General features: G+C 37.9%; 1 protein-coding gene across 4 annotated transcripts in view; it reads right to left on the minus strand.

The window, feature by feature from the left end:
• Positions 1-6,932: 6,932 nt before the first annotated feature.
• The window catches only part of STAG2 (STAG2 cohesin complex component), a 76,609-nt gene continuing 70,062 nt past the window's right edge, over positions 6,933-13,479 (minus strand). For 3 of the 4 annotated variants that reach the window (XM_069868000.1, XM_069867997.1, XM_069867998.1), the window contains exons 32-34: positions 12,035-12,161; positions 11,624-11,701; positions 6,933-8,841 (exon numbers count right to left, since the gene is read on the minus strand). In XM_069868000.1, coding sequence (XP_069724101.1) covers positions 8,818-8,841; positions 11,624-11,701; positions 12,035-12,161 — 229 coding nt within the window. In that variant the 3' untranslated portion in view covers positions 6,933-8,817. Of the gene's footprint in view, positions 8,842-10,776; positions 11,081-11,623; positions 11,702-12,034; positions 12,162-13,479 lie in introns of those variants that run through there. The other variant, XM_069867999.1, reaches the window with a different exon arrangement.

Consider the following 13,479-nt stretch of genomic DNA (forward strand, 5'->3'; position numbering starts at 1 on the left):
AGAGCGTTACCTTGAGAAGGGCCCTACATGACAAAGCAAGAAGAGTGGGTCCTTGTGATGGAATAACCAGCTTGAAGTGCATTCAGGTCCCACTGACCCATAGTGAGGGGCATTATAAGGACCTGAAACAAGCCCAAATGCTTCCCCACAAGGCGTTATGGTCAGCGTGGAATTCGTATTAGGGCTTGAGCCTCTTAAGGGAGCCCTTCTACTGGCCACGCACCTATTGAAAACCAACACAATGATCATGCGACAGAACGGGATCATTTTACACTGCAGACGACAGGCGTCTATCAGGCTCCTGGAGTATCTATGAGGGGAGATAAAAGAGGTTTTGTACAGCGTAGCACACCACTACTTACACTCCTGAGCTATTCTAGGTCCTAGAATAAATTTAGCCATGTTTATGCTGCACTTAAGCCTGAATGCAAAAGTATTCTCTTCCCCAAATTTCTGGCCTAATGAGAGAACAATTAAGTCATCTTCCCAGGAGCAAAGCATCACTTACCTGACCTTTTCTTCCAGTGGGAAATACAGCAATCCTCACCACAGTGACGTTCCAGCACTTAAAACATATTTTCCATTACACATCCAAACCAGAACATCTGTAAATCGCATCCTGACAGTACTGAAAAGTACAGTTTGTTCTCAGATTTCTCAGCCACTAAAACCACGTAAACATCTCATGTTTTACCTTTCCACTCTGCTGGCTCCTTTATTTCTATTAGAGGCTCCTGTAATTTAATATTTTTCTAACATATTAATATTTTCCTAAGACAGAGAACTTAGACCATTTTAATCTAGAAATTAATTCCTTTCGGTTTCAAGAGTACTTGGCATTTTGTTCATTAGCACAGAGGTAATCCTCCGTCTGCTGAAAGGTGAAAGTCTCTGCAGAGGTGAAGGCTGCAGAGCTGTTCTTGGGAGAGGAGAACATGAAGCACTTTGTACGAAGAGGCTTGTTAACCAATTTTATCTTCACCCTGAAGTGGCTTATCATGACCTTCTCTCCTCTGAAAAAAGGGATATTTTTTTTGTTGTTACCATAAAGCAATAGGAACATCTCTGCTTATTTGTTTGTTCTTGTAGACATTTACAGTTTGTGAAGATCTGCAGGTACAAAGCGTGGGGGGTGAGGGTGGAAGAAGAGAAAAAAACCCACAGAAAACCCAGAGACCTCCTCCCAGGCTGCAGCCACAGATTAGCCAAGCACAGCAGCGACGTTCGCATCATGGGGCTCAGGTCCATCCCAGTCACTGGGCCCCGCAGAAGGGGTCACGCCACACCCCACCTTTTACACTCCATTCTCCTAAGATCATTTTATCACGCTTAGTCTTGCCACGAGTGTTAACCAGATGGAAAGTGGGCAGGCTGCGGGGCCGAGGGGGCTCTGCACCTCTCCCAACCAGCATCAACCCTCATTCCAACAGACGAAACCTCTGCTGATGCAGATCCAGTGACTGAACAGGTACATGCAGAATATTAAGTACTCCCTCAAAGAGTAAAATATTAATATGGTATACAGTAAAATATATTTGCCTTGTAATTCTGGAAATGCCTGCTGAGACAGCTGAATGTGAGAACTGCTTGATCCTGAATTAAGTCAATTAAAGATGATCTTCTCTTTCCTCAGGGCAGCCCCCCTGCATGGCAGACCAACTCGTGGTGGGTCTCGGCTCCAGCCAGGTCATGCCTGGAGTAGCGTGTTGACTGCTGAGCCTGCAGCTGAAGAGGAGCACAAGGAACTGGGAGAGCCCAGCAGAGGCTTCGAGAGGGTCATGGACTGCCTGCCATTTCAATACCCTCAAACACTTTTGCTCACTGCCCGTCACCTACAGCAGCACCTAAGGATGGAGATGGTAGCTCACACTGCTCTCCTGAGCAGTTAGAGTGGAGTAAGAAGGGTCTTCTGAACTCACACAAAGACTGCGGAATAAAAGCACTGACGTTTTTGGTCCTCGTTTCAGGTGGCCTTCCTCAAAAGCTAAGCAGGAATGAGTTACAACTGCTTCTAGTCTTTTGAGTGTTCAAAACACAATGTCTTGGGTAAAACATTAGCTATGGGACAAGAGACCTCTCGCACGCTGATGCATCAAATCTGGCTTTTTGCTCCTACAACAGAGTGGTCTGAAAGCCTTGGCCCAAAACCAAGCTGGTTTATTTCTCTGCAATTTTCTCGCAGGCAGGCGAGACCCAACTGCTCAAGCTGAGCAGCTCAAGCTGACCACACCGATCAAGAGAAAATGAACTGGACAGCAAAGGTAACTCCTTTGGTGGAGTCAAAAGGTGGTTGACCCAGGGTTACAGAACCGCAAGGCCACTGGCAGCTTGCTGAAGAGCTAGCAGAGGACTAAACAATTACTCTTTCAGAGGAGAGATGGGCACCAAACGTCTGACACCATGCTGCAAGGCAGAGCCCGCAGCGAAATCGTTCTGTGGCCAAGCTGTCAAGCCAGCGGCCCAGCACGTTGACTGGTCCCAGCTGCTGTAAACTAGATTGGTGCCGTGATTCACGCATACATGTGTGTGTTGGGTAGAACGTGAGCCACTGCACACCTGCAAGACATGGTATGTCCATCCTACCAAGTCACAATGGTTTTGATCATACACCACTGCAAGATGTGCTTTGGTTCTATGGATCCCTCCACACATGATTTGTGGTAAATCACAGGAAGTGAACAGCAAATTAAATTTAAAGGAAAAAAATTAAATAAAACTGACTTTCCTTGCAGATAGCGTTTTAAGAAAAGTCTAAAAGACACGTCTTTTGAACTTTAATAGCAGATCAAGTGACCTAAATCTAATACTGTTAACAAAAGGAACAGCATGTGAAGAGATGATGCTTCTGAACTGTTTGAATCTACTGAACCTGTGGATCTGTCACATTCTAGGACAAATCTCCAGTATGCCACAACAAACATAAACGAGCTGTTCTCTTTGGTTAACTTGACACAAACCCCAGGAAAAGAAAGATAATGCAGACAGCCAGAATCATGTCCCTGGTAGTCTCTGTTCTACTGGGCACCACTGCTTTCTGTCAGATCTATGAAGCCAACCCAGGTGAGCTAGAGAACTACACAAGTTAAAAGGCCTTCTGAAGCAGATGATGAAGTGTTGTGGGGAAAAAAAAAAACTGTAATGAAAGCAACTTTAAATAGAACATCTGTTCTTTTTAGCTCCATGGTTCTTCAAGTTGTTTTCACCAAGTACAAGCTATGGATATGAGTAAGAAAAAAAACAGTTCCTAAACAAGGGAACCCGATAATCCAAATCTGTAGGCTTCTCCAGGTACTTGTATTTAAACAACACACCCTTAAACTATAACAACAGTGCCTCAAAAGTATGGAAGTGACAAGATGGCTTTGTCACTGAAAAACTACTTCCCTAATCCACACTAGGTTTTGTAGAGCACTTAAATTCCTGGTTGTAATGGAAGACTTCAGTCTAAAAACCACCCCAAAAATGTACTTTTCAAGATGCAGAAGATAATGAGCCAGCAACAGAAATAATGAAAAGACATGTTTTGTCAGTTGATAGGTAGGAACAGCTGTCTAAAGGACAGTTCAGTATTTTAAGATGAAAAATACGAAAAGCAAGCTAAATACAAGATATGCCATATCTTGCATGCAATATGAAAAACAAGTGGATGTGGTTTGCTTTTTTGCTCTTGGTGGAGGTTCAGCTGTCTAAAAAAAAGGAAACAGAACAGAATACAAACCTGTGAAAAAGTCACAAAAGATCCGTGCGTACATCATTCAAGAACTGTGGTTTAACTGCTATTTAAAAAGTGACAACAAATTGCATGGCTTCCTGGAATGGCCATATGGTGTGTTAAGAAAGGGGTTTCACATGGAGCTGCCAACATAGAACTCAGGCTGAAGCCTTCTATCTGACAAATAATCAGGCTGAGCAGGGCAAGATCAGAAGGCTGGAATGAAGCCCCATCACACGTACAGGTCTGAGCCAACCCAACCACTGACTGCATTAACTACTGCACAGTGTTCACATCAATTCCCAAGGAACCACTCTCCCACAATGCCTGTTGACAGACGTTACAGGCAATTTTGAGAGAAAGGTGCACAGGAAAAAATTTAAGTTCAGGTCAAATACATTTAATAAGCAGTCTAGAAAAAAGTTAAATAGGCACAAGGACACACTCCCCCCTGAAATTGTGACTAATCGGTCACAACTGTATTGAGGGGTGGTGAGAAAAGAAGGAAGGAGGAGGGGGAAAAAGAAAAGGCTTTCTCAAAGGCAGTCTTAGAGAATGGAAAGAAACAGGATGTTGGTTACTTATTCAAGAGAGCATTCTAGGTACGTCCACAGCCTGGCAAACGTGAAACAAACCACCACTGTTTGCATCAATCCAACCTGCTTGTTACCCACCTCAACACAAGGACCTGTCAGGACCAAACTAATTAATCCATTTCTCCAAAACCTTACTTGAATGCTTTCATGAAGTTAACAACCACCTTCACTTCCTTTCCTGACTTGAAATGTTCCAGGACCCCTAGAGATTTCATCATTTTGATTTACAGTTTACTGTTTTGGGGTTTTTTTATTAGCTCTTCCAAAAGTGCAGAATTCAAGCTGTTTCCACAGCTGAACATAGATTTCAATTTTAAAACTGGTAGCTGCAGCTTTTTCTTGGACAAAAATAGTAATATAGGCAAAACATAATCAGCTTTTTTTTCCTCTTTTCCCATCAAAAAATACTTGGAAAAGCCTAGCAGAAATAACACAATCAGTTTTGGGAAGCATGATTACATTACGAAGAACCATAAGTTTTCTCTAGTAGAATGCAAGTTTGCATGCAGGGTGCTGCCAGACAATACAACACATTCAGGATCATTTTAGAGGGGAAAGTTATCACTTCTTAGCACTGTACTGCCACTATAGATTACACCTATGAAATCTTGCAACAGCTACAAAAAATGCATTAAAATAAGCAATTGAATCCTTAGTCAGAAGGCATTCATTTTCAAAGAACCTGTAACAACTCAAAGTTTAGCTGTTGAAAACTTAAAAAAAATATTAAAATTTAATCGAAGAAATACACTGAAGAAAGCTCAGCAACGTGAAGAAGGGATACAGGACAGAAAGACAACCAAGGAAAATGAGAAGCACAACTGACATGGAGTTGTTACTTTTTTAAATAGAATTATAGAGCAGTATCGTCCTACATTACCTTGTTTTCCGCATCATCATCCACCTCCTACAAAGAGATGATCCTTTCTGGGTGCCAATAAATACCAGGAAGTAAACAATCTCAGCACTAGAGATAGCTTAGGATTATGAAAACTGAGGGAATGGCATAAACTATGTTTCAGAATCATGAACTGATTAAAAAAAATTAAATTAAAAGTAGAAATGAGTATATGTTCAAAGAAGTAATTCTGAAGCACTAATTTACAACTTTGACAAATGCTCAAGTCCATGACGTTCACCAGGCTAGTAAAAAAATGGTAGCTATAGATTGAAAAGCAGCACAACACTATTGTGAATCAAAGCGTCTCAAAAAACTTAAGGTTTTTTATGGGTAGAAGTTAAGAGTGTTGGCACCCTACAATCCCATGCTAGGACAAGCGTATGTGTAAATTGCCATGAAAACAGAGAGGAGTAAATTTTACAAGGGCAATTCTTCAGTTACACTGAGATTAAAGATGGGGACTTACTGCCTGTAACAAGCTACAGGAATCGGCACCACACCGTCCGAAGGAAAAAACCAAACAAACAACAGCAATCGCTATCTTCTTATATATTGTCTTTGGTTGTTTAATATCAAGAAATACTTGTTACAGAATATGTGAAGACTATTCCTTTGAATTTCATTCTATGTCAGGATCTTCTCTGTGGCCTCTTTGGCAAACTAGAGGACAGGCTTTAATTTCTCTGAATTGTTGTTTTCTACATTTTTATCATATCTCTTCAAAACTTGAATTTCTTCCATTTACAGGCTTCTGTACCAAAAATGTTGTAACTAGAACAGACTTTACGTTGTATAGCAAAGGAATTTTGCTTGTGTTATAAACTTAGAACCCACTAAAAACATTTTTCACAAGATACTATTGAACTTACAGCAGGATTTAGAGACAGGAATGAACATCTGTAATAATAATAATTTTTTTTTAAAAAACATCCAAAGATACATTAGCAAGGATTAGAAGCGTTCGAAGACTTTTAAATGACTACTTTAAAAAGCCTTGTAACAGAAAGGAGTTTAAGACACAGCCAGAGCTGCTCAGTAGTTGTGCAGGGGGGGATGGGAGGAGATGAGGTGTTTATTAGGGTTTCTCCCCTCAATTCCTTGCCGTGTTGCCAATTAAGCTCAGAATGTTGTTATCAGCAGGTATATAATAAACGTAAGAAATGAAAGTAGCATACACTTTTAGTGGTAGCTCAATTGGACTGTACACAATATCTCCAATGTCTGAACCAAAAGCATTTTGAATAACATCAGATAGAAGTTAACAGGAAAAGGAAACCAACAGAAAGGCTATTGATACACATTTAGAAAATGTAACACAAAATAATTAAGCATTGATTTCTTGGCATTTAAAAGTTCTATACAAATTTTAAAAATTTTATTTGCAGGTACTAACCTCTCAAAAAGCTCACTCTGTATATACACTAATTCTTTTAACAAGTTCATCTCAAATTAAATCATATTTAAAACAATCATGATTGCATTAACTTTTCTACTTTAAATTATTACCCAATTAGTGCTTTATTCACATTTTAAAAACTTGTACAATTTATTACAAATATAAAACAGTGCAGTTTTCCATACATTATCCCAACTCTGAGACAAACACTTAAAAGACATGGAAAAAGATTTTGATTTCTATAAACATAACATTTGCATTACTCATACCCCTTTCTTCACTGTCCTCCCCTAACCCCGATTTAAAAAGATCAAACATACAACATACTGTAGGTTTATTTTTATTCAAAAAGTTACTGTCTCAAGACATAAATACAAATCAGAAAACAGTACAATTAGGACAATAGAATGTGGAGGACAACAGGTTAAGGTAAATATATAAAACATTTTTAGCTGGTTGAAAACAAAGCCGTAAGAACTGCTTTCACAAAGAAACACTCCTTCAAGAGTAAGAAAAATCAACTTAAGTTTAAAATCATATATACAGTCCTCTCAGCAGTTCTATTAAATGCAGTGGTGTGAAAAACAATATAGGCAGTACTTTTAGACATGAGAGTATTTATTTATGTAAAATGAGTTAGGCAGATCTAGTTTTGAGTTTGTTGTTAACCCATGACTTAGTAAAATAATTATATTTTATCATGATCCTTTAGATAATCTATGGTTTTTGGCTACCACAGCCGAATGTTTAATTTCTGAGTCTAAAAAACAGGAAGCCTTTTTGTATTCACCCATTTGGGGAGGTTCTTGTATTGCAAGCATATTAAGGCATGGAATGATTAAAATAATATACCTCAAGAACTGAGAGACAACTGACAAAAAATATACATATGTAATATAAGTTAATATTTCCTTTAAAATGATGTCTAGCTGCCTAAGCCTTGCAAAATGAGTTGATGTCAAAATGGCATAGATCCACTTTCTGTTTTAGACCAAATTTAATTTATTTGTGAATGGACACAAAATGAAGTTTAAAGCTTAGCTTTCAAAGAATATTATGGGTTGTTTATGAATTTCTATTATCCAATCTAATTTACATACAGAGGAAATGTACTGTAACCTGTTAGAAGTATCTTTAACCTGAAGACTGCTTGCAAAGACAGATAGATAAAACAATATAAAATACAAATTTAAAAATCATTTTTAAAGCATGAATTCTCATGCTCTTCTATTTTTAAACATTGTTAAACTTTCAATATATTTCTGAAACCTCATAATTTTAAGTTGGAATTTAAAAGTAAGAAAAAACTAAACAAACTGCGCAATTATAAAATCAGCACCAATTTATATATATATATAATTTTATTTAAAATTTAGATCCCTATTCCCACACTCTAATAAGCTGTATAATTTTTGTTTAGAATTTTTCTGCAAACATACTACAATAAGCTTCTTTTATTTGGAGACAAAATACAGTGGCACTACTGGAAGGAATTTCACAACATTACATTTTTCTTAAAGGACAAGCAAACTTTCAGGGTTGGTAATGGGCAAGCATGACTGAGATCTGTTACTTCGTTGTAGTTCATAGTTTATGCACTTTTCTGAGAAGGCGAGCATGAAGCTTTCAGAATAAAAGTGTGTTTTAGATTAATAAAGCTGTTAAAATTCTGCTTTATGTAATTTTTTTCCCCATGATTAATTAATACAAACCTTCTGTTGCTGAAGTTTGCATTTAATTTAAAATACCGACACTCTTCTGGTTCTATCACTGAGAAAACCAATTCGCCTGTTACTTCAGTTCAAGGATGTAAACAGCAATCCAGCAGAGCTCATGATTATTTAGTATAGCCAGCAAACGTATAGAGAGGGGCTCAAATCTGTACCAAACACCTCTCAGACTGTTAGATTAAAACTCAGAGGGAATACTTCTTATGATCCAGAAATAAACTGATAACACATAAATAAAATATTGAAATTTTTTCCCAACAAAAAGTGTAGCTTATCCTCAAATTGTTTACTTGTCCTTTACATTTCTTTTTTTTCAGGCAAACAAAACTGCCCCTTCAATGCACTTGATCTTGAAAGCATGTCATTCTCCTTAGAGAAAAATCTGTTCAGAATTTCACTGTATCTATCACAATTTTGTATTGAAAAACTTCCTCTTCCACTTAGAAAATGACTTCACCACTGATTTATTTGCTGCTCTGGTATTAAAACATTGACACCCCAAGAACCTAAAAAAAAAGTTAGAAATGGTGTCAATTTGTAGTCTACTACACATTTAACAAAACAAAGCAATCAGTATATGATTTAAGATTAAGACACTTCAAGATATGTTAAGGCATTATAAGTTTATTTCTCTTCCAAACCAAATCAACCACACTTCTGATTTTATGTAATACTATGAAAAGGGCACCTCATTCATTAGGAAGTATTTTTCCCACATTTGAAATTAACTACACCAGTAGGAATGTGATAAAGACTGTGCTTTAATTATTTTAGGTATTAATTGCAAAATAATTTTTAGTTAGTTGCTTAACTTACAAATTCTTTGACAATGGCATTCTACAGGCCTTCACTTCAAACCAAGTGTGTAGCTTCCAGCAGCTAAGCCTGGGACAAACCACTCTGTATGCTGGCTGCTGCTGTGTCTGTGTTCATAAAAACAACAGGCAAGCTCGCAGCAGCTAGCCAGGGCGCAAACTTAATATTTCCCATTAAATATATCAACTCTTGTCAGGAAGACAGTGAAAAATCAAACAATAATCAGGTAAAAATCAAATTACTGTCCTCCAGGAGACTGTGTGATTAAGTGAAGAAAAAGCTTTCCTGCAATGGAGAATCTGCTTCCACTTCCAATATGGGAGCAAGTCATATAGTCTTCTATGCCAATTAAAGTAGGTATTGCCGCTGAGATGCAAAGGAAAACCCCAATCCAGAGATCTAGATCCTGTGACTGTCCTAGCTTTTATAGGACTTCATAAAATCAGAAAGTGCCACAGGAGACTTCATGTTCTTGAACCTTAACACTGCTGTTCACATTTATCTGTTTACAGACTGATTTTTACTGTTCTTGGTATTAAATTCAGTTTCGATGCATCATACAATACAGCACACTAAGATAAAACTGCCTCTGGTGCCAGCAATAACTGGACATATCAGAAAGTGAGAAGACAAGACTAAAATTTTCATCATAAACAATGTGCATTTGAAAAAATGAAATAGCTTTATTATGTCTGGGTCTATGTAAAAAGTGCAACAAACTCCCAGGACAATGGGCCTCTGAAATAAATTATATGAATAAAGCAAGTTAACTTTACTCAGAGAAGGGTTTTTGCATTTATGAAACTGGTTTTTTGCATTTAAAATATCAACTGATAAATTCAGCTCTGATTTAATACGGATTCATCTTGTCTCCTAAACTCCAGAGCCTTCCCCATCTAGACGGCTGAATTCATTTCAGCAGGGTTTATGCTAAAGAGCAGCTGCGTTCTGTGATGCAACCGTTTTCTGCAGTCCTGCTTCCAGAATCCCCACCCTTGCTGTGTCCTGTCTGGCAGAAAGGTTTACTAGCTGGTACCCCCGTGCCCACGGAGCACCCCGCTCCCTCCTTGCAGAAGCGCATCTGTTCCGCTGGCAGATGGGAGCCGGCCACCACTCCGTAAGCTTGCAGAGCGATGCAGCTGTAGCCGGCTGCCATCCTGCGGTGCTGCTCCCACAGTGCAGCCAGGGAGCGCCTGGCAAAGCCCGGGCTCACGTGGGGCGATGACTGAGAAATATAAAGTCAGAGGAAAGAAACCTAGCTAACAGTAAACCTACTGAAACTATTCTTAATTAGGTTTGGAAACCGAAAAGCTGAACAGTTTCTGAATGAAATGCACCTGTTAAAGACCAAATTTTCAGCATCGCTGGATTGAAAAAAAATGACCGGCATTTCACAGATCAATCAATTGAAAGTCAGGAAGAGGAGGGCAAGAACTATTTTAAAACAGAACATCAGAAAACAGGTGGTTTACTTTCTTGGTGCTACTTCAAGAATAGAACGCACAACAGGTAGATGCACAACCTAATCTGATTCATCATTACTAAAGCAAAGGCCTACTGGTACAAAATATATGGATTAGCATTTTAAACAGTATTTGACTTCTTTCTCCCATAACAGGAACAAGTTCACGCTGCAACAATACTGTAAAAAAACCACATAACCGTCTTCCAAATTCCACCAAGCTGTCCAAGTTTCCCAGGAAGCCTTGTTGTACTGTCCTCTGCTGGCTGGCTGCAGCTTGTTATTTCCAGTGTAATTTTCTACCAGCTACGCAAGGTCAAAAATGGCTGCATACATTACAAGTGGTTCAAGACAGAAGGAATCCCTCATGCAGATTTTTAAAAGAATAGAGACTGCAGATTTATCAAGTCGGAAAAAAGGGCAACTGCAAGCAGAAACTACAGACTTCAGATGTTTTGGACCTAAAACTTCATATGGAAAGAAAAAATACCTCTCATCTCTATAAACAGGTATCTGCATTATCTCTATTATCTATTTTCTCCATTATCTTACTTATGCACAAAATAAATATGCCAATTTAAAAAAAAAAAAAAGCCTAATCCGCAAACCACCCAATGCTGACAATTGGCAATGACACAGTCACCCAGCTAAGCTCATTCTTTAGTATGGTGTATGCACAACTGATTTTTTTTTTTAAAAGCTCTTAGCTACCAGCTTCTGCAATCATCTTTCCCACACTAGATGTGTATTCTTCACAGATTGAAAGGCTTTTGATTTTTACATAACTACATACAAAGTATTAAGAACAAAAGTCCTATAAACTTGCAAAGAATACTGACTACCTTAGAATTTATGAAGCCGAATTACAGCATAAAATATTTCACTGACTGTACCAGTCTGCCAAAATAAGCTAATGAAGACAACCTAAAGATTGCTTTCTTTCCTTTCAAAATTTGAGGAGTATGGTAACCTGATTTTATAGTATTTTCCTCTTATGTAAGTTAACCTACCGATTCATCCATGATTGAAGCGGGGTCAAAGAAATCTGGTTTTAGTTCCGTTCTTTCTCTCCTGTTCTTTGATGGTGGCTTTAGAAAGCAAGCAAATAAACATGTTAACTGTAACATCTGAAAAAACCCAGTTTTTCAACTGTTATAAACGAATCTCAGCTTTCAAGGGGTAAGAATTTACTGGGATAAATGTTCATCTCTCACATTATTGCTACAGGAAGTGTTGCTTTTTGTGTGGCAGTTTGAACAGATGGCACTTGCATACAGATAATGGCACAGCCATTTAAGAATGCAGAGATCAACAAGAATGATTCTTCTGTTTCACCAAAAGGAATATTTGATTCAAAGACCTTATTTAAAAGCAGAAATAGAAAATCCCAAATCCACTAAAAAGACAACCAAATTTCTTACTAGGTCTATGTCCATGGTGTCAAAATCCATGCCTTCATTGAGATCTTCAATCCGCCCTTCTGATGACATCATCACATCTTCAACAATTGGCTCTTCATCATCTTCCATTAGACTTGTACCACGTCGACTGAAACGAGAAAGCATAAATTTTAGCACTAAATCAAGTCAAGTTTTATCTGAATGCTTAGAAAGCTAATATTCAGTAAGGAACTGCCAAAAGATGGTAATTCCATTAGATAGAAAATAAAGTAAATAAATGCATAACAATTATTAAAGAAGGCTGGTATTTAGCCAGACAGAAGATACTAAGAGAGTGAGGGAGAAAGACTAACGAAGATCAACTTGTGAAACTTTGTGATACATCTCTAAATGGGTATCCCAAGATGTTGTGGAAATTGACAGGAGATGAAAAAACACATCTAATTCAGAGATGTCAATGCAAGCGTTTATGCTCAACTGAGAAATAACATAAATTTTGCCTCTTAAAGAAAAACTTTTCCTGTCTTACGACAAGGCAAGGAAGAGTGATTTAGTGATACACTGCATGCCTAAATCCCTTTTCAGATATTCCCAAATAGTCTTTCATCCTCTTTCCTCCCAAATTCTACAAGCAACAATCAGACCTTATGAGAAACTTAAGGAGTGAGGATAACTAAACTATGTTAGTGTCACTATGTTACCGTGTTACAAGAAATAATGGTATTGAATTTATACTTCTCTCGTACTTCTCTTCTATAGAAACATAGCCTTCCTTAAAGCAGAAAGCTTCTAAAGCTGTCCTTCCCCTCCCTCAAGTTTAACTAGCTCTAGACCATAATTTCACTAGCATTCTTGTCAAAATGGACATGCAACTAACAATAAAATAAAGGACACCACAGTAAGAATGTATGACCTCTGAAGGCCAACATTCATTTAAGAAACATTAGACTGTCTTCACCTTCCTTCACATGTGTTTGGGTTAGGAAGTTCTACAAAAACTGGTACTACAGAATTCCTCTCAACATTGGTGTCAGTTTAGGTCAGGCAAAATCTGCATTAATTACAGAAATGCTGGAGACAGTTTCTTTAAAAGCAATAGTTTGGGGTTTTTTTAAACAAAAAAGCAGCTGAACTCTGAAGTCAAAAGGAGAAAAACAGGAGAAAAACTGAATGGAAACTTTCTGCTTCACACATTGCACATCTATTTTAAAGTGTATTTCAGTTCTAAAAATGATTCCGCAGTTAGGAATACATTATGGCGTTACTTACACATGTTGCACTGATTATATGTATCTGCTAGGTAGGATTCAATTCAACAACCAGTTCCTGTTATTACAAAGCTCACTACTATTTAATTTTTCTAGAACTTAGGTTCAAAAATAAGAAAGAAGTCAAACTGATCTATTCTGCTAAAAGCATCACCATGCACTTTGACCAGTGCTTTTCTAAGTCAAATTAAAATTGTA

Source organism: Phaenicophaeus curvirostris, chromosome 13 (genome assembly GCF_032191515.1).
Source record: "Phaenicophaeus curvirostris isolate KB17595 chromosome 13, BPBGC_Pcur_1.0, whole genome shotgun sequence".
NCBI lineage: Eukaryota > Metazoa > Chordata > Aves > Cuculiformes > Cuculidae > Phaenicophaeus > Phaenicophaeus curvirostris.